Source organism: Alnus glutinosa, chromosome 10 (genome assembly GCF_958979055.1).
Source record: "Alnus glutinosa chromosome 10, dhAlnGlut1.1, whole genome shotgun sequence".
In the NCBI taxonomy this organism is placed as follows: domain Eukaryota; kingdom Viridiplantae; phylum Streptophyta; class Magnoliopsida; order Fagales; family Betulaceae; genus Alnus; species Alnus glutinosa.
The window spans coordinates 8,341,447-8,362,206 of record NC_084895.1 but is presented as its reverse complement, the minus strand read 5'-3'; the positions used below and the strand labels follow the sequence as shown (position 1 = coordinate 8,362,206).

At 36.1% G+C, this 20,760-nt stretch overlaps 2 protein-coding genes across 2 annotated transcripts; one reads left to right on the top strand and one right to left on the bottom strand.

Moving 5' to 3' along the window:
* The first annotated feature begins 9,145 nt into the window (after positions 1–9,145).
* Positions 9,146–14,309, top strand: LOC133880680 (large ribosomal subunit protein eL32z-like). The gene is made up of 4 exons (XM_062319669.1): positions 9,146–9,250; positions 9,533–9,627; positions 13,783–13,964; positions 14,060–14,309. The coding sequence occupies exons 2-4, from the start codon at positions 9,538–9,540 to the stop codon at positions 14,187–14,189; spliced, it is 402 nt and encodes a 133-aa protein (XP_062175653.1). The 5' UTR covers positions 9,146–9,250; positions 9,533–9,537; the 3' UTR covers positions 14,190–14,309.
* Positions 14,310–18,512: 4,203 nt separating this feature from the next.
* On the bottom strand, positions 18,513–20,122 carry LOC133880617 (serine/threonine-protein kinase OXI1-like). The gene is made up of 2 exons (XM_062319601.1): positions 19,600–20,122; positions 18,513–19,481 (listed from the first exon to the last, which is right to left on the bottom strand). The coding sequence occupies exons 1-2, from the start codon at positions 19,974–19,976 to the stop codon at positions 18,671–18,673; spliced, it is 1,188 nt and encodes a 395-aa protein (XP_062175585.1). The 5' UTR covers positions 19,977–20,122; the 3' UTR covers positions 18,513–18,670.
* Positions 20,123–20,760: the final 638 nt, after the last annotated feature.

The window sequence follows — 20,760 nt, the reverse complement described above, 5'->3', positions numbered from 1 at the left end:
CATATCTCTCTCTATTCTCAATAACAACAGGAAGGAAAGACAGAAAGAAAGCAATCCTCTTTCTCTCCCAAAATTGCAGCTTATGTTCTTCTTAAAAGCTGCATAAAGCTCTCTCTCCGCTCTCATCTCTTTCGGCCAGCCCAGAAACAAGAAGGAAAGAGTTTCTTTCCTTTCTGTTTATTTCTCAAGAACTACAGTAGGTCCAGCAAAGCCCTCTTCTTCTTTGTCTTTTCGGCCAGTTGCTTTAAAACAGAACCAAAATCTCTTTGTTTGTCTCTTGGCCAGCAGCCCAAGTTATTCCTAAAACAGTGGCATAGAACTCTCCCTATCTCTCTCGGTTCTGTGTATACAAAACAAAAGAGAAATTCTCTCAAGTAATGTCCTTCCCCATTTTCAGATTGAACACCCTAACAGCCTCCTTGAATGTCTGTATATTTGGAAATTTCATCTCAAGTTCCAAAGCTGGATTCCCAAGGTCAACTGCATGGAACTCAAACCATCTGGCAGAGGGTATTTCAACTTCTTCATCACTAGCTATTGGAGAGACAAGTATGTCACTTTTACCCATCTCAGAGTTAGTGTCATCATCAACAACATTTTCAAATTTTCACCATTTACAGGCCTACCATCATGACTAGCTTCAATGTGGTCCACATCATCTTCACTATCATCATGACTACCATCTTCACTACTCTCATCATTATCCCATTCATTACCCTCTTCCTTACCTTGTTCAACCCTAGGATTATCGGGTTATACATTAGAGGGCCCAGCCCTACCATGACCCCGACCAACACCCACATCAACATCAACATCAAATAAGTCTTCAGTATCACTAAGTTTATCTGCCCATCAATGATCATCCAAATCAACCCTACCTCCATATTCATCATCTTCTTCATCATCCTCTTCATCACCTCCTCCATCCCCAAAAGACGCAATGTATAATTCCAAAATGACATGCCCAGTATGGCAAGAAGACAAGAAAAGCACATCATGGTTAGAAGTAATTAAATGCAAGCCATCAACAAGACTCTTTGCGGGGTCTTTAAAATACATTAAATCCCCTACCCTATAGCCATAATTCTTTACATATATCTTCAATTTCAAAGTATGATAGTTTATCAAGGTCAACACTAACTTTGTGCACTCAACTTCACCACCTGAATACACACAACCAAAACTCCGGTCAAACCTACCCCCAAAATGGACCTCAACCACCAATTTGCTACTTGCCATTCTACGAGGTCAATTTAGTAAAACACAGTAAGTGACAATGCTGTGAAATTAAATAAAGGGCAACAGTCTTGATAACAGCAACCAATATATCTAATACAACCATTTTGTCATCTGGGGACTACTACTATTTTTTAAACACACAAGGCACTAACCAACTTCACACACTGACCAATATATACAACCATTTTGTCATCTAGGGACCAATAGTATTTTTTAAACACACAAGGCAACAACCAGCTGAACACATGGACCTAATCATGCACCATTTTGTCATCTGGGGACTACTGCTGTTTTTTAAACACACAATGCACCAATCAACTTCACACAAAGTAGCACATCATGCACATGTAAAAGCAAAACACATTGTCTCATCATCATTAAAATGTAATTGAAATTCAACCAAAACACACGGACCCAGTAAGTGAAAGCAAATTTTCAATAAAAAAAAAAAAAAGACATATCCAATCATTGAAAGCATCTTTTGAATAAAATAAAGACACACCCAACTTTAAAACTAAATGATGTCAAACCCTAAGCACTTTTTTTTTTCCGCCTCTTTGGCTTCATTCAAGACAAAATAAAGGACCTAAAGAAGGAATTTAAGGTTTAATAACAAAAAACGACGGAGAAGACTTTTGCACAAAACCCTAATTTTAAAAGATGAGTCTTTTTGACATACCTTGGAAGTTTCTAAATAGCCACTTTGATTTAATCACGGCAACCCCAAACCCTAAATTGATCTCTTGTTGAAGATAATCCATAAAGAAACCCTAAATCAAAAACGACGAAGCTTCTTCTCTCAGGATGATTTTCGGGTTTTAACTTTACAAATGACGGGTCCTTGTTTAATGTTGCATTTTTAATGAAGTATGGGGGGATTTTTGACCAGTTAAACGGGTTTTAGTTTTAGAAATAAACAGCTCCTTTTTTTTAGGGTATTTTTGTCCAGTTCCTTGGCTAGCAGTAATGTGCCGCGCACGTGGGTGCATTTCCGTTTCATCAGACGATACAATTGGACGGAAGGGGATGCATTGAAAATTTCTTGAACTTTATGGGCTACAATTGACGAAATTAAAACATTGGTGGGTGAATTGCAAATTGCTGTCAACCTCAGGGGGTAAAGTGTAATTTTTCCTATATACATATATATAAGATTGCATGCTTTTATGTTTATCTAACATATTTTGTTGTTGAATATTTTCAGCTCACCAGAGTCGACACAGGGAGGGTTGCTACTAGGGGTGCACAACTGGTTGTGGTTGCGGTTATTTCCTCATAACTGCAACCACCAGTTCTCCAGTTATTAACCATTTTTCATACATTGTTGATTTTTATTTTTATTTTGAAATCCAAGTATCCAACCATTCAATATTCAATGTTGAATAGCAAATACTATTGTACGTGCATAAGAAAAGAAGAGAACATAGGCAGAGGCATGGACTCAATTGTTGTTGCTAATTTTTGTAACGCCCAGAAAATTCAAAGCTCTTAAAATTCATTATAGAACTCATTAATATTGTTGAGAAGACAATGTCAATAAGTTCTTATAACTATTTTATAGTTGTCTTAAAAGCCTAGAAGTTTTATGAAAGTCTTGAACCTTTAAAAAACTGAAAGTTAACGTTTGAGCTTAAAATTTTGACTGGACCAAAAATAAGTCAAACCAACTCAGATTTAGTCAAATCAAAGCCCATTATACTTACAATAGAAATATCTATCATATGGTTAAATTTTGTGGAAAGTCCACTAGTTGACATTTTATACTTAGAGTTGATTATTTAGTTGTCAAATGATATTTTTTGTTGACGTTTTATTTCTAATTTCGGGCACGACAAATATGTTTTTAGGGCATATTAATGACTCAGTATAGTACATATATAGTTATTACTTAAATCCTATGAAGTCAGAATTCAATTTGGTGACAATTGATTTTTTGACCCGAAATCGATGTTTTAAATGATCCAATTGTCGAATAAACTATAGAATTAATTCAAAAGACTTATATATAGTCAACCCCCTTGCTGTTTCTGACCAATAGTTACTGATCTTTTACTAGTTAGTCTCATTTGGTTGAAAAGTAAAAAATAGTTAAAAAGGTAAGAGGACTTTTAGGTAGCTTGTCTTGATTTTCAAAGGAAGGAAGCTTCCTTGTCTCTTATTTTCCAGCAAGCAACCGTGGGTTTATACTCACCATTCAGATTGCTTTGATTCCTATAAATATAAGGTAAGGCATAGGTCTTTCATTTTTACAAAGACAAGTCCATTTCCATGCAAAAATCTCCCTGCTTTTCTCTTTTACTTATTCGGCGAGCTTATATTTTGAGAGAAGATTTTATGTTTTGCTTCCTAAAGTTTTTGTCCAATAGCTATGGGAAGGATAAAAGTATTTTTTATCTTGCTTTTTCACAGCCCAGCCTTGTCGTTTAGAAATCAAAAACTACTCAACTCATCCAAGCACTTATTCGGCCATTTTGGAGTCAAAGACAAAGTTTTGTTCTAAAAATATTTTGGTTTGTTTTCTATATGTTAAAGTCCACCATAGGTAGGGGTGGGCAGCGGTTCGGTAGGCGGTTAAGTCGGTTTGGTTAACCGACTGGATCGGTTAAGTCGGTTAATTCACCGACATCTAACCGACTAAGAATATTTTTGAAAAGTTCGGTTAAGTCGGCATAGGCGGTAAAGTCGGTCGGTAGGCGGTCGAAAGGCAATTCGATTAAGGCGGTCGGTTAATTCGGTTAACACTCTTCAAATGGGCCTTCATAATTTGGGCCTAATTTTTTAAATTGGTAAAAAAAAAAAATTACTTTTAAAAACAATTAGTCTTCATTTTTTAACATTTGCCAGCAGGCCCAACACCACCACAAGCCATTGGCCCATTCAAATCAAATGAATCAATTATGAAGAATAATATTTTATTATTCTCTTTTTTACATATTTACAATCTTTAATCGAATTTTCATACATTTAAATATTTAATTTTCTAAATGAGATAATTAGATCTCTTAAATAGTAAATTTGATATTAATTTCAATTGTTTGCAGGATACCAATAAAAATAAAAATAAAAACCTTGAGACCATGCTGATTGCTAACACTAGCAAATAACAAATAATAAAAGAAAAATGTAAAATCTTGGCTTCCATGTGTATTGTGTCCGCACAGAATTACACAAAAAATGTTAAACGTTCATTGAAACGTTTTTTTTTTTTTTTTTTTTTTTATGAGTACATATATTATTGAAAAATGTTAAACATTCATCAGTTTCAAGTTTATTATTGGATTTGTAGAATACTAGAATTCTGAATTCATATTGAATCTCACAAATAATTAATAATGAATAAGAATGTAGTAAACAAAACTTATATTACCACAACAATAAACATACGTCCATACATCATACCATTCAGCACATAGTCATTATATACTTAAATAACTTAGAGTTCAGCTAGCTAGTAGTTGCAGCCTGCAGAGAAAAGAAGCAGGAAAAAAAGATGCAAAGATGCTGAAAAAACTTATGTTCTAAAAGAAGCTTAGAAGCAAGAAAAAAAATAGCAGGAAAAATTGAAAAACGATGCAGGAAAAGAAAAGATATATCATCCTAAAAACTGCAGAGAAAAAAAATGCATGAAACATTGAAATGAAAGACAGTCTAACAGAATTTGCTCAGAAATCCTTTGCATATTCTGGTAAATTAGAATATCAAATTGAGGATTCATCATAGCACACATCAAACAAAAAGAATATCTTCTATCATCAAGTTTCCACCAACAGGCAACATCTCCAGAATTTCAAACAAAAGTTACAAAACCATAAGTTAACAGTAACAAGCTAAAAATTACAGCTCCAACAAAAACTCCAAAAGAGAATTGGAGAAATAAAAACTTCCTCCAACAGTCCAACATGGGATGACCTTCAATTTGCTTCCTTCAATGATAAAATCAAAAAACATAAGTTATAAATTAATCAATAAAAAAAAGTAAAAGACCACAAACAAGTAAATGAGTAAATGTCAAGTAAGAAAAATTAGAAAATAATAAGATGAAAAAACCTACCACTTTCTTTCAACGCAACAAAGTACATCCCTCAAGCCTTAATCATTGTCAATTGTCAAATGTGATGGAGTCAGACATAATTTCTAAAACAATGAAATATTAAAAGAATTAGTAAAAAATCAATTGAATCAAATAATTGGAACAATGAACAAATATGATTAACATTACCTAAGTCAAGCTTGTAGCTATCTTCATCTTCAAGAGTAATTTGATGTAACTCATCATGCTCACTGACCCAACTCCCACAACTTAAAGGATATCTATGTGTACAGCATCCAGGAGACAAAGTAGCAGATGTAACGAAATAAACTAAGTCACGATAGTCATAAAGGAAAGGTTAGGAACTATCCTTACTATTAGAAAATGAGGGTAATATTGTAATATAAAGGGAAAGGAGTAAAGGACCATGTATCTCTGTTAGGTGTCCTGATTAAGTGTCCTGTGTCCATATTTCTATAATCTTTTACCAGCTGTCCTTTCCTCTAGAGTGAAAATAAGAATAGAACATATGAAAAAGGAAGAGTTGTTTCTATGTTGTCCCTCTCTCAATTAATTCCACATATATTGGAGCTTTGTATAATGAGCTCACACACAGGCTACACAGCTCATTACATACAAAGCATATTAGATATATGCTTGGCTTGGAAGAACACAAACAAACTCTGAATACTACTCACCCTCAAGCTGGAACAACTTCGAACATACAAACATAAAGCCAGACTTTATAAATAAGACATGAACAAGAAAATGCACTAAATCCAACATAAATAAGTTGAAATTCCACAAAAACGCCAACACTGATAAAAAAATTTGCCTAATTGGACAAGAAAATGCCCAACAGCTCCAAAACCAAATGCCCATATATGCTCCAACCAGAAAGTGAAGAAGGCGGAGACATAGGAAAACAAGGAAGGAGCGAAGGAGGAAAGTGAAGAAGCGGGAGAGAGAGAGAGAGAGAGAGAGAGAGAGAGTCAAAGAGAGAGCTACCGGACAGTTTCCGAGGGGGAGGGGACGGCAGCGATCCGCGGCTTGTGTCGAGTCTTCTGGAGTCCGGACTACCAGGCCTTAGGGTTTGGTTAGCTGAGGATTGAGAAGGGGGGTAGGACCGTAGGGGAAGGCGAGGAGGCAACAACGGGCCTCAGCTGCGTCGGCTGTCGGTGGAGTCGGCCGGTTAGGGTTAGGGTTCAAGCTATTCGGAAAAAGGAGAGGATGGGTAGGTGGGGAGGCGGTTGGGGTGGGCTGGAATTGGAAGCCTGGAATTGCCGAATGGTTTAGGTCTTGAAGCGAATAGCGATGAATATATAGTCTTAGAAAACAGAGTCGTTTCATGTGTGATAAAACGACGCCGTTTTGATTTTTTAATAAAAAAAAATAAGATGAAATGAAACGACGTCGTTTCGTTATCAATAAAACGACGTCGTTTCGTTTCGACTGTTCGGTTAAACGGTCGGTTAATTTTCGATTCGGTAAGTCGGTTAACAGTACAACCGAACCGAATCGACTTTCGGTTAAAAATTCTTTACCGACTACCGAACCGAATTTTGTCGGTAGGTGATTGATGTTGGTTCGGTAGGCGGTCGGTAGGCGGTAGGCGGATAATTTGCCCACCCCTAACCATAGGTGTACTCAAAGAAGCATTTTGTGTTACTATACTACATAAAGTTCAAAACTCTAAAGATATGATTTCAAAAGGAAAAGATTTTGAGAGAATAACCTATAGTGCACTTATGTTCTTTATTTGATATATGGATTATGCTCTTTAATTTTAGGGATAAACACCTTTTTGCTTCCTATGGTTTAACTCTTTTATTTTTTGCCCCTTGTGGTTCATTTTGTATCATAGATGGTACCTTAGCTTTGGATCAAGACGGAGATGGTACATCTGCTCAATTTTCCGTCCAAAAACTAATTGTTGTCCACGTTAGTGTCACTAAATACCCTTAAAAACTCGACACCTATCCCAGATGCCAAGTAATAAGACGCATCAGTGCCATGTCAGACGATTGGCTGCCACATCACCCAAATCAATTTACGAGAGAAATTAAATTTTGTAATGTTATTCAATTATTCAACTGGTTTTCTTTCTGTCCGATCTGATCTCCCCCAATTTGGCACAAACTTGTCCGAGCCCTAATTTGGCACAAACTTGTCGATCTCCCCCAAAGGTTCAACATTTCGAACGGATCTGTGCACGTCGGAGACCGGTTAGAAGCTGATTTCCCGAAACCCATTCTCTCAACCTCGCGACAGACTATCGAACCCAAGTCAGAGGTATTTCTGGAGCCTGAACCCACTTTTCATGATGCACAATTTTTAGAACAAAATACTTGGGTGAAGTTTGTTTGTGCTATGCTTGTATAACCCACTTTGCTCGTCCCCAACTTTATCTAAGGCCTCCAATGCACCTTTTTTGGTCGGTAATTGGGCAAAGTATAAAGTCCCCAACTTTGTTTATTGAAGTTCTGTTTGCTCACTGTGGTTGTCCACATGTCTTTATCTTTGTTTATTGGAGTTATGTTTTATGAGCATCATGGGTCGCTGGCCTAAGCTTTTAGCGAAAGTGAAAAACACAAAATTACTAATAAGTTATAAACAAAAGTAGGGGCAGAATGCTATGAATTTGGTGCCTAAATTTGGTGCAGAATACTATTATTTTGGTGCTTGAATTTGGTTCTAAGCATATAATTGGATAGGCTCAATATATCTTCATTGATTATGATTATTAATGAAAATTGAGTATTGGTTAAAAAAGAAAAAGAAAAAAGTGGTCATCACTGATATGCTGTTCTCCTAAACTCCTCATTGGACTCTTCCTACCTGATGTCATGTGCAAAGCAAATGGTCACATATATGAGTAATTTTGCTGGGGGTGACCTGGGTGGCTACCCACCCGGCAAACACCCATTTTCTCTTTTCAATTTTTTTTTAATATTTTTAAATTTTTTATTTTGATTGATACGTATCACCATCTTATTGGTGTTGACGTGACGCCTAATGGAATCTGTCAAAAAATTTTAAACGGAATTTGATTTCAATGAGCGATTTGTAAATTAAGCCAATCGTTAGAATCTCTAAGGGTGCGTTTGTGATTGCGATTTCGTAGATAATAAGTGCGATTTTAAACCAAATCGCAGAACATAAATCGTTTGGGAACTGCGTTTTTAAAAATTGCGATTTGAAGACGCAAAAAATATGCTTTTTCAAATCGCAGGTAAGATGGTGCTTTTTTGAAAACGCAGAATTTTAAAGGCTAATTTGCGATTTTAAAAGTTAAACTGTGATTTTGCCAAACGCTTAACTGCGTTCTTAAAAATCACTTTTTTCAAATCGCACATTTTAAAATCGTTATTTTAAATCACACTTTTTAAAATCGCAAACCCAAACGGACCCTAAATTTGTTTTGATACCAGAGTGAGCAATTTGTAATTTAAACCAACTACAATGACCAATGGTGCAATTTTCACAAAATATTAAAACTAATAGTTTTTTTTATATAATTTAAAGAATAATTTTGTATGAAAAATATTACTAGTTTAGGTGGACATTGACTCTATCGATAGTTTGAGGGGAAATGGTGACAATTGATTGATACTTTTTCAAAAAGAAAAAGTAATACATGACATCTGAGCTATAATTTGTTAGTCCATATACAATTACTCTTTCTAAAAACATGTGGACCCTAGATCCCAAACGGCCTTGGAGCCCAAACAACTGGTTTGACAAAATCCGTTTCAGCAGTCGGGGCCCTCAATGGTCTTATTTTTCACTCACAACCCGAATACTTTTGGGCTGGGCCCATATGCCCATGGATCTATCTATCTGCAACTGCTTGATATATATATAGCCGCTTTAATTCCTGGCTCTTTTCCTCTTTGCTCTATTAGGGTTTACAGAGCCGTTCACCACCTGTGAGCATCGGGTTGGTGCGCATTTTCAAGAGACTTTCCTGAACTTGTAAACGTAAGGTTGCGTCTCTTAGATTTTGGTTGATGAAATGTGAATAGTTGCTGAAATGACTGTATCGGAATTTCTCAAGGCTATGTTTGCCTCGGTAGAAATTTTTTTCAGGAATTTCTTTAACCGAGAAAAGAAAAGAAACTGAGTTTCTCTATTTTAATTCTCTTTGGAAATTTATTTCCCCAAAGGAAGGAGTAATTTGCATAGGCTGTACATTTTTCTGTTTGTGTATTTTGTATTTGTGTGTATACTCGGTTTGTGCTTATTTGAGTGTTTATGATATAGAAAAAATGGCTGTTCCTTTGCTGACAAAGAAGATTGTGAAGAAGCGTGTCAAGCAGTTCAAGAGGCCACAAAGTGACCGAAAAATTTCTGTGAAGGTTTGTTTATATATCTAAATCTGTTTGTGTTTGCTTAATGTTGTTCGATACGCTTTTTTATATAATTCAGATGTTTGTGAGTATTACGTTTTTGCCAGAATTGTTAATTTAGCTGTCCAATGCCTCGGTAATCAATCTTTTCTTAAAATCTGGGGGAATTTCGTGTATGAGCATCCTCCTCGGCAAGTTGTAATGTACAAGTCTAAAATTATATTTGAGTATAAGCCTTTGCCTCTTCTAAGCCGAAATCTAAGATTGAGCAAGCTTTTAAATATTGAGTAGCTTGGCTTATTGACGAGATAACCAGAGTGATTTAGAATTCCTTCATGTTTTAATTATATGCCCATCTAATCTTCCAGAGATTAGATTTTTACTCATATGCTTCTTAACATAAGTGCTGCTTTATGAGTTTCTTGAGTGCTACAAAAGATTTAAAGGAATGCCTAATTTGAAGGAAAAACATATTGCATGGGTTTCTTAGATGGGCATCTAAAGACTATAGGTATATGCATTAGCTATTTCAGCCTCTGTTTTGGCTTTAAGTTGTGGAATTACTCTATGTTTTTGTAGAAGGTGATGCCTAGGTGGCATTGGAAAGTATTAGTTCTTCAACTGAAATTCGCTATTGTGTACATGCGATGTAGTGAAAGATGCACTAGAGCTTTTGATGCATCATGCAGTGGCATTTGTTGGAAAGTAGAACTTGAATTCTTGTCAGAAGGCACTGGACTTTTGATGCTCACGCTTATATGACTCAAAAACAGTATAGTTTATTTGCAATGAAGTCAAGGATGCACTAGGGCTTTTCATTTACTGACATTTGTTGGAAAGTAGAACTTGACTTTCTTGTCAGAAGGCTCTGCACCTTTAATGCGCAACCACAGTTATATGGCTCGTAAAGTCCAAGCTTATATGACTCGAAAACAGTATAGTTTATTTGCAATGAAGTCAAGGATGCACTAGGGCTTTTCATTTACTGACATTTGTTGGAAAGTAGAACTTGACTTTCTTGTCAGAAGGCTCTGCACCTTTAATGCGCAACCGCAGTTATATGGCTCGTAAAGTCCAAGCTTATATGACTCGAAAACAGTATAGTTTATTTGCAATGAAGTCAAGGATGCACTAGGGCTTTTCATTTACTGACATTTGTTGGAAAGTAGAACTTGACTTTCTTGTCAGAAGGCTCTGCACTTTTAATGCACAACCGCAGTTATATGGCTCGAATTCAGTATGGCTTATTTGCATTGTTGTAAAAGATACATTAGAGCTTTTGATGCACGGCATTTGTTTGAAAAGAACTCAAGTTGCTCGTCAAATGGAACTGGACCTTTTTTATGCACAATCTCCACAGGTTGATACACATGTTGAAGGGCACTTCTTGAAACTTTTTCTATGGATAGTGACAAAACATTTCTTTGGTGATTGAAAACAAAGCTGGGAGGATGAGTGAAAGCACTGGGCTCCAATTTTTAAAATACCTGTAGGATGAGAGAGAGGTGGGGAGAGCAGGTTGTAGGTGCACACTTATTTAACCGAGATAGATTTTGGCATGTTGAGCACCAGTTGTTGAGCATTAGGGCCTGCGCTTCCTAGGCAAGGTGGTGTAAGAGTTATGCTTTGCACCTTAGGTGCACTTTGTGCTTTGATTATACTTGTGGATAAGGTCTTGATGTTTAATAATGGTTTGATTAATTGGGTTTGGTGGCTTGTTGAATAGATGATGCATATGCTACGCAAAATCAGAGTTGGGTGGATCATATCATGTTGGATTGCTATTCCTTTGCCTGCAAGTTTCTATATCTGCTGTTTTAACTGATTGATATCAGCTGAGTGCCACATTATTCTTTCACCGTGCTTTTTAGGGGAAGGCAGTGTAATGCAATCATTGCTGGATACTTGTCTGGCTCTTTATTTGTTTCTTGGTGCATCTAGGAGGAGCAATACAGAACACCTTAGAACTCCTGGCTTGTATTTATCAGATTAAAAACTTTCTGTGTTTCCTGGGCATCAATTCAAGGAGTTTTTAATAATGTTTTCTTATGGGGTAGCCCAATCAGCCGGGCATCATGCTTTATGAAACAAAGATCACTAGTTCGAATCTCCTATTCCCCCTCTCTCCTTGAGGCCAATTCTTGTTCTTATTTTCTTTTACTGTTCACTTAACATAAATTAGAGGTTGCCCTTTTCACATAATAAATATTATTTATTTTAGAAAATGAAAACTCTCCGAGGAATAGGCTCCCGCCCGGGGCTTGGTTTGGCTGATCTTTTGGAAACTTTAAGCCTTAATTATAATGTAGCTGTTTATGTTTTATTGTGTTCTTAAAGCAAGAGAAAAAAAAATGAAGTTTGACATTCTAATTGCGCTTTTGTACGAGACATTTTTACCTTAAATGTAAGTAATCTCTGCTACCCCCATCCTTTTTTCTCTTATTGGCCAGAAATTTTTTTGCGGAATTAATTCATAAATCTACCATGAAAAGTGTAGATGATGCTTTCATGACTTAAGAAATATTATATCATCATGTTTTTGCTGTAGCTCATGGAACACATTGCCTTGCACATACATAGTTTTACACATGCCCAATTGGCTGATAGAAATTTCGGAGATGTTTTAAGTCATAAATCATACAATTGTATGCTTTATGTGGTTACCATTAGCTTTTCGTGTGCTAAACTAATTGTTGTTAATAGGAATTGCTCGTGTAGTAAAGGCACAAGCCGTAAGCTATTATTTGAGTTGTTGCTTGAGTAGTTGATGTTGTACCACTGTCTATTCCCTCAATTGTATCAAGGAATTGGTAGCATGTTTCACCTATGTCTTGTTGTAGGCTTATGATGTGGCAACACAGGTTTTATTTGTACCTTTTTCTATAAGAAATGTATTTTTAGTTGGATATAGAAAATTGAAATTAAAAGGAAAAAAAAGTAGATGATAAGAGCATAAATAATTGAAATGTATAATATTTTACTTATCTCCAAAAACAAAAACTTGTCCATAAACGCACAAAGAAAAGGTGGAAGTTTGTCGGGTTTGGCTATCAGTTTACTTTCACATAGATGCTGGCTTCTTTAAGGACCGGAAGAAGGTGTTTAAGAAAATATTTCACCACGATTTGGGCAACCTCTTTCTTACATGGGGAAAACAAATGAAAAATTGCAAGCGCTCCCTCTAGGCGTGGGAAAGGCAAGGCTCTCATGTAGTAGGGTTTTGTGCCCTCGTGGGTTTAGAGGTTTTCGGGTTTTAGGGCTTGCCTCCTTGTGGGTTTTGTTGGGTTCTTTTGTGGGCTGTTCTCGGGTGATCCTTTTGGGCTTTAGGGTTTTGTTGGGTGCTTTTGGTGGATTGGCTTTGGTTGTTCCTATGTATACTCCTTGTGTACTTAGGGGCGCCTTACACTTTTTCTAATAAAACTTTTCTTACTTATCAAAAAAAAAAATGAAAGATTGCGATATTTGTTATTGTTAAAAAAGAAATATATACAATATTGGTCCTTGAATTGCATGTGACATTTTGATTTCTTCCTTGAACTGTAACACCCCGGTCTCATATTGTGAAGATGAGGAGTAGCCTACATAGAGTGTGTGGTTTATAAAGACGGTCATGAGTGGTAAGTTCCACATTACCTAATTATTATGTGAAACTAGGCTTTATAAAAGATTATAGGGAAGCTCCAAATTGACTAGTTCTTTGTAAGTGATAGAGTAAATGTAGCTAGCGCTTTTCTCTGGGTCATTACATAAACTGTCAATAGCTTTAATTTATTGAAATTTTAGAAATGCCTCTATGTTACACTTGCTCTATTTGACACATGACAAGCTCAATTATTACCCAGTTTTGTTTTTTCACTCTTTTTATGTTATTATTTATTTGAAAATATAAAATTCACATGCATGTATTCTTGTTTTTCAAGACCTGCATGTGGCCGGATGGTCCCCCCCACCATTTATCATTTTTGGTTTAATGCTGAAACTGATCTTTTTTCTTCCTCCTGCCTGGCACTGGAATTGAGGTTTAAGTCGTCAATGTATTTTTGGATATCTTCTTTACTGAAGAATTTAGACTTGTTAGACAGTTGTCATATTCCTGCTCATAAGTCATATGATATGTTGTAATATTGGGCCCTTGGATGGTAACTTATTTTGAATGCGTGGCAGACAAACTGGCGCAGGCCTAAGGGTATTGATTCACGTGTTAGGAGGAAGTTTAAAGGATGCACTTTGATGCCAAATATTGGTTATGGCACCGACAAGAAGACTCGCCACTATCTTCCCAATGGATTTAAGAAATTCGTCGTGCACAATGTCAAAGAGCTGGAGCTTCTTATGATGCACAACAGGTATAAAAAACAGTTTCTTTTAATTCCTTTCATTCACACGTCTGCAATCCCCCTTTTCTCACCTAATATTTGCTTGCTTGTTCATGTACTTTTAGGACCTACTGTGCTGAGATAGCGCACAACATATCGACCCGGAAGAGAAAGGAGATTGTTGAGCGTGCAGCGCAGCTGGATGTCGTTGTTACCAATAAACTGGCCAGGTTGCGCAGCCAGGAGGACGAGTGAGCTTGATGCTATAATATCACTCTTCATTTTATTAGGTGTTATCAACACTTTTTGCTATCAATTTTAACAGAGAATTATTTTGTTTCGGTTGAATGGATATGATTTATTTTTCCGATGCTATATTGTTATGTTGTTTTGTTTTTAGATTCTTGTATTCTGTTGGCTCCTTATGTAGTAGAACATACATTCTACAATTTCTGAAGTAAAGTAGGATAAGAAGCCCATTTTTGCTTAAATCAGATAATAATCTAATCAAATATCTGCCTCTATTACTCTGCCTGCTATTTGGAAGGCACCGTACCTTTGGGGCCAAACAGCCGTATCCTGCTCACTCCAACAGCGGATTCAGCTGTGCTCACTCTGTTGGGCTCTCCATCTGACACCAGTGATCGCCAAATTGTTAGCCGTCCGACCACCAAAGCCAAAATTTTCAGTCTTTGAACCGATTCATGATTTCTTAAATATTGCCTTAAACTGTATGTAAATGTATTGTTTCCTAACTAGTTAAGCATAATTTGTCCAAAAACCTCATGTTTAACCCTTAATGGTGTTCTATCAACAATTTTTTGAAAGGCTTTTCTACGTACAACTATCTTTTAACGCTTATTACCAACATAAATCGAGCTCACTATATTGGCTAAGTTTCATCAGTGATTTACTTATTAAGCCGTGTACTTACGTGATTTTTCACCAGTAAAACCATAAAGACTAGCGAGTGATAGTTCTAGACGTAAAGGCTAGATGTATTCACAAAAAAAATTTGAGGTAACAATGTGAAGTCTTGTAGAGTTTTATTTGTTCTCTTGTATATTGTTGTATCTGAGAGAATAATATACTTTTGAGGTTATTGTATTTATAAAAGAAAATGTTAGATTTACAACACCAATACAACAACTGTACAATAATTCCTCACATGAGGGTGGGTCCTACATATTGGGGCCCACATACTGGGACCCACCCTCATGTGAGGGGTTGTTGTATAGTTATTGTATTGGTGTTGTACAAGAATCAAATCCCAATTATAAATGCTTTGGTTTGTACTAATGTTGTAAGGTGTAATAACAATTGAGGTCATATACTTTTGAGGTTATTGTTTTTATAAATGCTTTGGTTTGTACTAATATTGTAAGGTGTAAAAAAAAAAAAAAAAAAAAAAAGAAAAAAGAAAAAGAAAGATATCAAGGTGAGGTTAGATCAAAATTACATTTTCGCTGCGTATTTTCTGATATTATGGTAGTAGAGGTGGCACTTCAACCTAATTACTAGTTAATTAATTTTGGGGTGTTACAACACGGCTGCCAGATTCATGTTGTTCGACACACTCTTCAATTCATGCATGAGAGAATTCTCCTAAGTTCTTTTCTCATTAGTTGGGATCATTTTTCACCATCTACTACATTCTTGCTTGCTTCATCATGCTGATTTAGTTGTTATAGTGAGACAGCTCTAGATTTTGCATGTTGAATTACATCATCTTGTTCTGATTTTGTTAATTGCTGTATATTTTGTGCGATCAGCTGCTGTTGCTCGATCATTGAAATTCTTTGCTCTTGAGGATTGGGTTGGGTAGACGACCTTAGGTTGGCCGAGATCCTTTGGTTTTGTGTGTTGGTCGGAATGGGTGGCCCTGTCAGTCGGCACTCATCGATCTAGTTTAAAAATCTCTAGGAATCAACAATTCAGATTCCCACAGATGATGCCAATGGAAGAATCATTTCGTCACACGCCAAATCTTAAATCGAGAGAACTTGCAAAGAGAAAATAAAGGTCAAGCACAAAGCATCCTTATAGGTTCTAGCAAAGGAGTAACTCTGATGAGCTTAAGTTAGTATTGGCTAGAGAAGGAAATGAGTTTAAGGAATTCACAAAGAAAAAATGTTTGGCTAGAATGGTGCGCACCTCGTGAGTGAGCTATTTCCTTCTATTTTATGGAGTATTTTCTTGCACTTTGGTTGGTTAGGGGGGAGGTCCATGGGATAACTAGTTTGATTCCGTAACCCCCCACTCCGTTATGTGAATGACTGAATGTCTCTTAGCCCCTAAGAATAGAGGGAGCATTAGAAGTTTAGGTGGTAGTAAGGTATGGATATTGAACACACGACATCTTTTTATTGTTTGTGTGCTCGTCCTTCTGGACTTGGTCTAGGTTCAGCTGTGAATAACTTTGTGTCGGGAAGGCCCATTTCCTATCAACAGGATCCTTTTCAGTTTAGCTGAACTGGAGAGTATCTATTTAGTTATTATTATATCAGGGGTATTTTTGTTATTTCACATTTTTTTGGACAAATATACCCCTGCCCTATAACTAACTAGATACTCTCCAGTTCAATTGAACTAGAGAGGATCCAAATTCTATTTCCTAAGAGATGTTCTTGGGTACATCACTTTGCAAACAATAAACACACATGGTTGGTACGTAAAGTTTTGAGAAGTGTTTTGGGTTTGGGGCTTGGAAAAGAATTTTTAAATAAGTAAACCTTGAAAATTGGTTTAAAGGTCACATTTGAAAAAAGTGTTGAATGTGTCAAACGGCCTTGTGGCCACCAAACCATTTTGGCAAGCACAACGAATCTGCTAGACAAATTTGGTGACCACAACCTCGAGTCACCAAACAAATCAGAACTCACCGCGATAGCTGCCACCACAACTAAATTGACGACCACCATTCCAGTTACTTTTTCTTTAAAAAAAAAAAAAAGTTTAAATATGTAATAAAGAATATCTAGAAAATATAAGCTTAAAAATGTTTGTGTTTATTTATTTATTGAGTAATATATTGTGTTTTATTTATTGAATAATGATTTGTGACTTATCTTTTTCAGAAGGGTTTTGTACTCTATTTAAAAAAAAAAAAGAAGAAAGAAAAAGATGTTAATAACAAGGTCACATTTTTTGGTTTTGAAAATAATAATAATAATAATAATAAGAGTTAAATACGTTTTTAGTCCATGAGATTTCACAACTTTATTTTTTAGTCTTTAAGTTGCAAATTACATTACATATGATACCTCAATTTTGGAAAAATACCAAATTGGTACCCTGGTTAAGTTTTTCGTCCAAAAACTAACAGTACGCTACGTGTCAACCTTTGAGGTTGAAGCATGACACTATATAAAAAATTAAAAATTAATTAAAAAATTTAAAAATAATGAAAAAAAAAAGGGTTGTTGAGCCATGAGGTGGTTCAGCCACCCCATGGACAAAAAAAAAAAAAAAAAAAAAGGTCGAACTACCCCCAAGGTAGAGGTAGTTCGCCACCCCCTTTTTTTTTTTTTTTTTTTTTTTTTTTTTTTTTTTTAATATATATATTTTTAATTTTATTGTTTTTTAATTATCTTTTAAAGATTTTTAATTTTTAATTTTTTTTATATAGTGCTACGTGTCAACTTCAGTCAACTTCAGAGGTTCATACATGGCGAGTCGCCGAGTCGTTAGTTTTTAGACGAAAAACTTAATTGAGGTACTAATTCAATATTTTTTTAAAATTGAGATACCATCTGCGATGCAAATTGAAACTCAGAAATCATAGAAATATTTAACTCTAATAATAATAATAATAATAATAATAATAAGTTAAAAAAAACCACTCTAAAAAAGGTACTCTTTCAATACAATTACGCGTTAAATAATAATTTAATCTTTTCCAAAGATTTGACTAAAGCCATGCACACATTTATGTCTATACTTCAATCTTTTACAAGATTTGACTAAAGCTATGCACACGTACATCTTTGTACTATTCTGCTAAATGATCACAAGATTCTCTTACAACCATTACTTTAAAAAATTAAAAATTGCACAAGCTTCATTTGATATATGAAAACAACATTTATAATTTTTTAAAGTATAAAGAAGTGAAACTTAGGTCCCGATTTGAAAACCACTTTCCTCTCTCCTTCCCTTACTTTCATTTCTTCCAAAAAAATATCAACTTCAAAATATTCTTAATTTTCTTCACTATTCATATCATATCAACACTTTTTTATCACTTCTTAAATAAAAAACTCACTACAATACAATTTTTTTTTTTTTTTTTTTTTCCATATAAATTATTTCAATTTTATATCACATCAATTTTATTTTTCGATCAATTAAAAAAAAATCCTAAGTGGAGGGGAGGGGAAAGTGGTTTCCAAACGGGGCCTTAATTATAATTACATATCAAAATGCTATATATTATACTCTATCTCACCAAGTGCTTCATGAGGCTTGATCTCCAGCCGATTGAGCTACCCTATATATGTCCTTTAAACATATAAGAATCACATTTTTTTTTTTTTTATTAATGCCACCAAAAGACATATGTCAATTTTATACGTGGAATGGATAAAATTTCCTATAAACTCATTTATAGAAAATTTCTGTCTATATAACAATTGCTCTAATTTATTTATCAGTTACATTTACAGCTAGCTCCATGCTGTTCAAATAAATATAATAATGATTAGTACATAAACTAAAACTATCAAAAAAAAAAAAAATCAGAAATTAAGAAATTTATCAGTTTCAGTAGTTTTGTGATTATTGTTCACAACACCTCTGTTAACATCTACTTCTCCGTTTCCAACTAATCCCTGGACAAACAACTCCGCGTCGATATTTTTAATTCCCTCTATGCCCTCAATTTCATTTTCCGGAACAAACGGTGGCCGCGAGATTCGCAACACGTGATCCCACTCAATCCCTCTAAAGAAATCGTGGCCCTTGATTCTCTCCAGTTCGATTCGCTTTTCCGGGTCCTTTTCCACCATCTTCGCTATCAGGTCCCTCAACGGCGTCGTTTCCCCTGTGAGCTCCGGGACCTTGGTTAAAATCCGATGAAAGGTCTCCTTCCTATTGGACCCCCTAAATGGCGTCGCTCCGTACAGCATTTCGTACAGCAGAACCCCGAGGGACCACCAGTCCACCGCAAAGTCGTGGCCGTTTCCTAACACGATCTCCGGCGCGACGTACTCCTCTGTGCCCACGAACGAGTTGCACTTCTCCGCAGAGTCGGACTCGGCCTTCATCGAGTTACCCGGCGAAATCGAGTCATCCGGTAAAATGCCCGAGTTACAGAACCGGTGCAACGGCGACAACCGCTTTTTCTTCACCAAGTCAGATTTGGGGACCAAGTCGGCATTTGGAGACGATCGAGGACTTCTTGGCGATAATCTCGTGGACAGATCGAAATCGACGAGCATTATGTGACCGTTTTCTTGAATCATAACGTTTTCTGGCTTCAAATCTCTGTAAACTATGCCTATACTGTGCAAATACTCTAACGCCAAAACCAGTTCCGCCGCGTAAAACCTAGAGATTCAAAACAAAAAAAATAAAAACGATCAACTTAATATATAGTAAAGTGTGAGTGTATTTTTTTTTTCTCCCGCAGCTTTCTCGGTAACCAAACGGAGATTTGGAAAATTACCTGATAACGTCATCGGAGAACATTTTCTCAGTCTGCCTTTTCCTCAGAGAATGAAGATTACCTCCAGGACAATAATCAATAGCGTAGGCCACAACATTTTCCGTAGCCAAAACTCCACGCAATCTCGGCAAAAGCGGATGGCTAAAACGACGTAGCACTTGCTGTTCGAAGCAAATCCTCTTGTACTCGGCGCCATCAGCCTTGCCCTTTCCCTCGATCAGAGCCTTGGCGATCACCTTCAGAGCCAAGAACTCGTCGGACGCTACGTCTTTCGCGAGAAAAACCACGCCTTTGGCTCCGCGGCCGACGGCTGAGATCACTTTGAGATGCTGGAAATCAAGGGCAGGGATTTCATTTTCCTCTTCGTCGGGTATCATGGCGCCGGCGTCAGGCAACTTGAAAAAAACCGGTTGGCTTTTTTGAAGTCAGAGTTGGGCAAAGGGGCTTTTATATGTTGAATTGGGGTTTTCTTGCTGCGGAAGCTTTCAAACCACTAAGAAAAGTGAAGAATTGAGTGCTGTAAAATAGGTAGGTGAGAGTGAGTGGTGCGGTGAGATATGGACACGTGTCGGTACTGGTGGGCGTTGGGTGACGTGGCGAGATCTGGGTGTGGGATTTTGGAGGGGGGTTTGAATGAAATGAGGTGAGGGATGACTAAAGGGGGGTTGTGATTTACGTGAGATGGCCCGCTTCTAGAAACCGTGTGGAGCTGCATCAAAAAAAAAAAAAGAAAAAAAAAAGAAACCGTGCGGAGCAGGGAAGGTTTAAAAATAATTTGATGGCGGCCGGTGGAATATGTCAAGGTAAACAACTGCCGCGTAGAAGTTAAACTTGAAAGTACATTAAACTAAATATTTCGTATGGGTGAAAATGCTAACCGACAATAACAGTTCGCATTTTATATTTGTATAAATAATATTTAATATAAATTAAATTAAATTTACTAAAATAATGTCGGTTTGAATTGAGTAAGTTTAGAATTTTAAATTATGTTATATTTTTCACTATTATATCAAAGTCATATCTTATTATGTTTACTTTTTTTTTCTTTGAGTAATTAAATTCACTCAAACGATGTCGTTTTGAATTCGATAAATTTATGATCTTTAGGTTATATCAAAGTTATACTTCACTATATTTACTTCATTTTTTTCTTTCTTT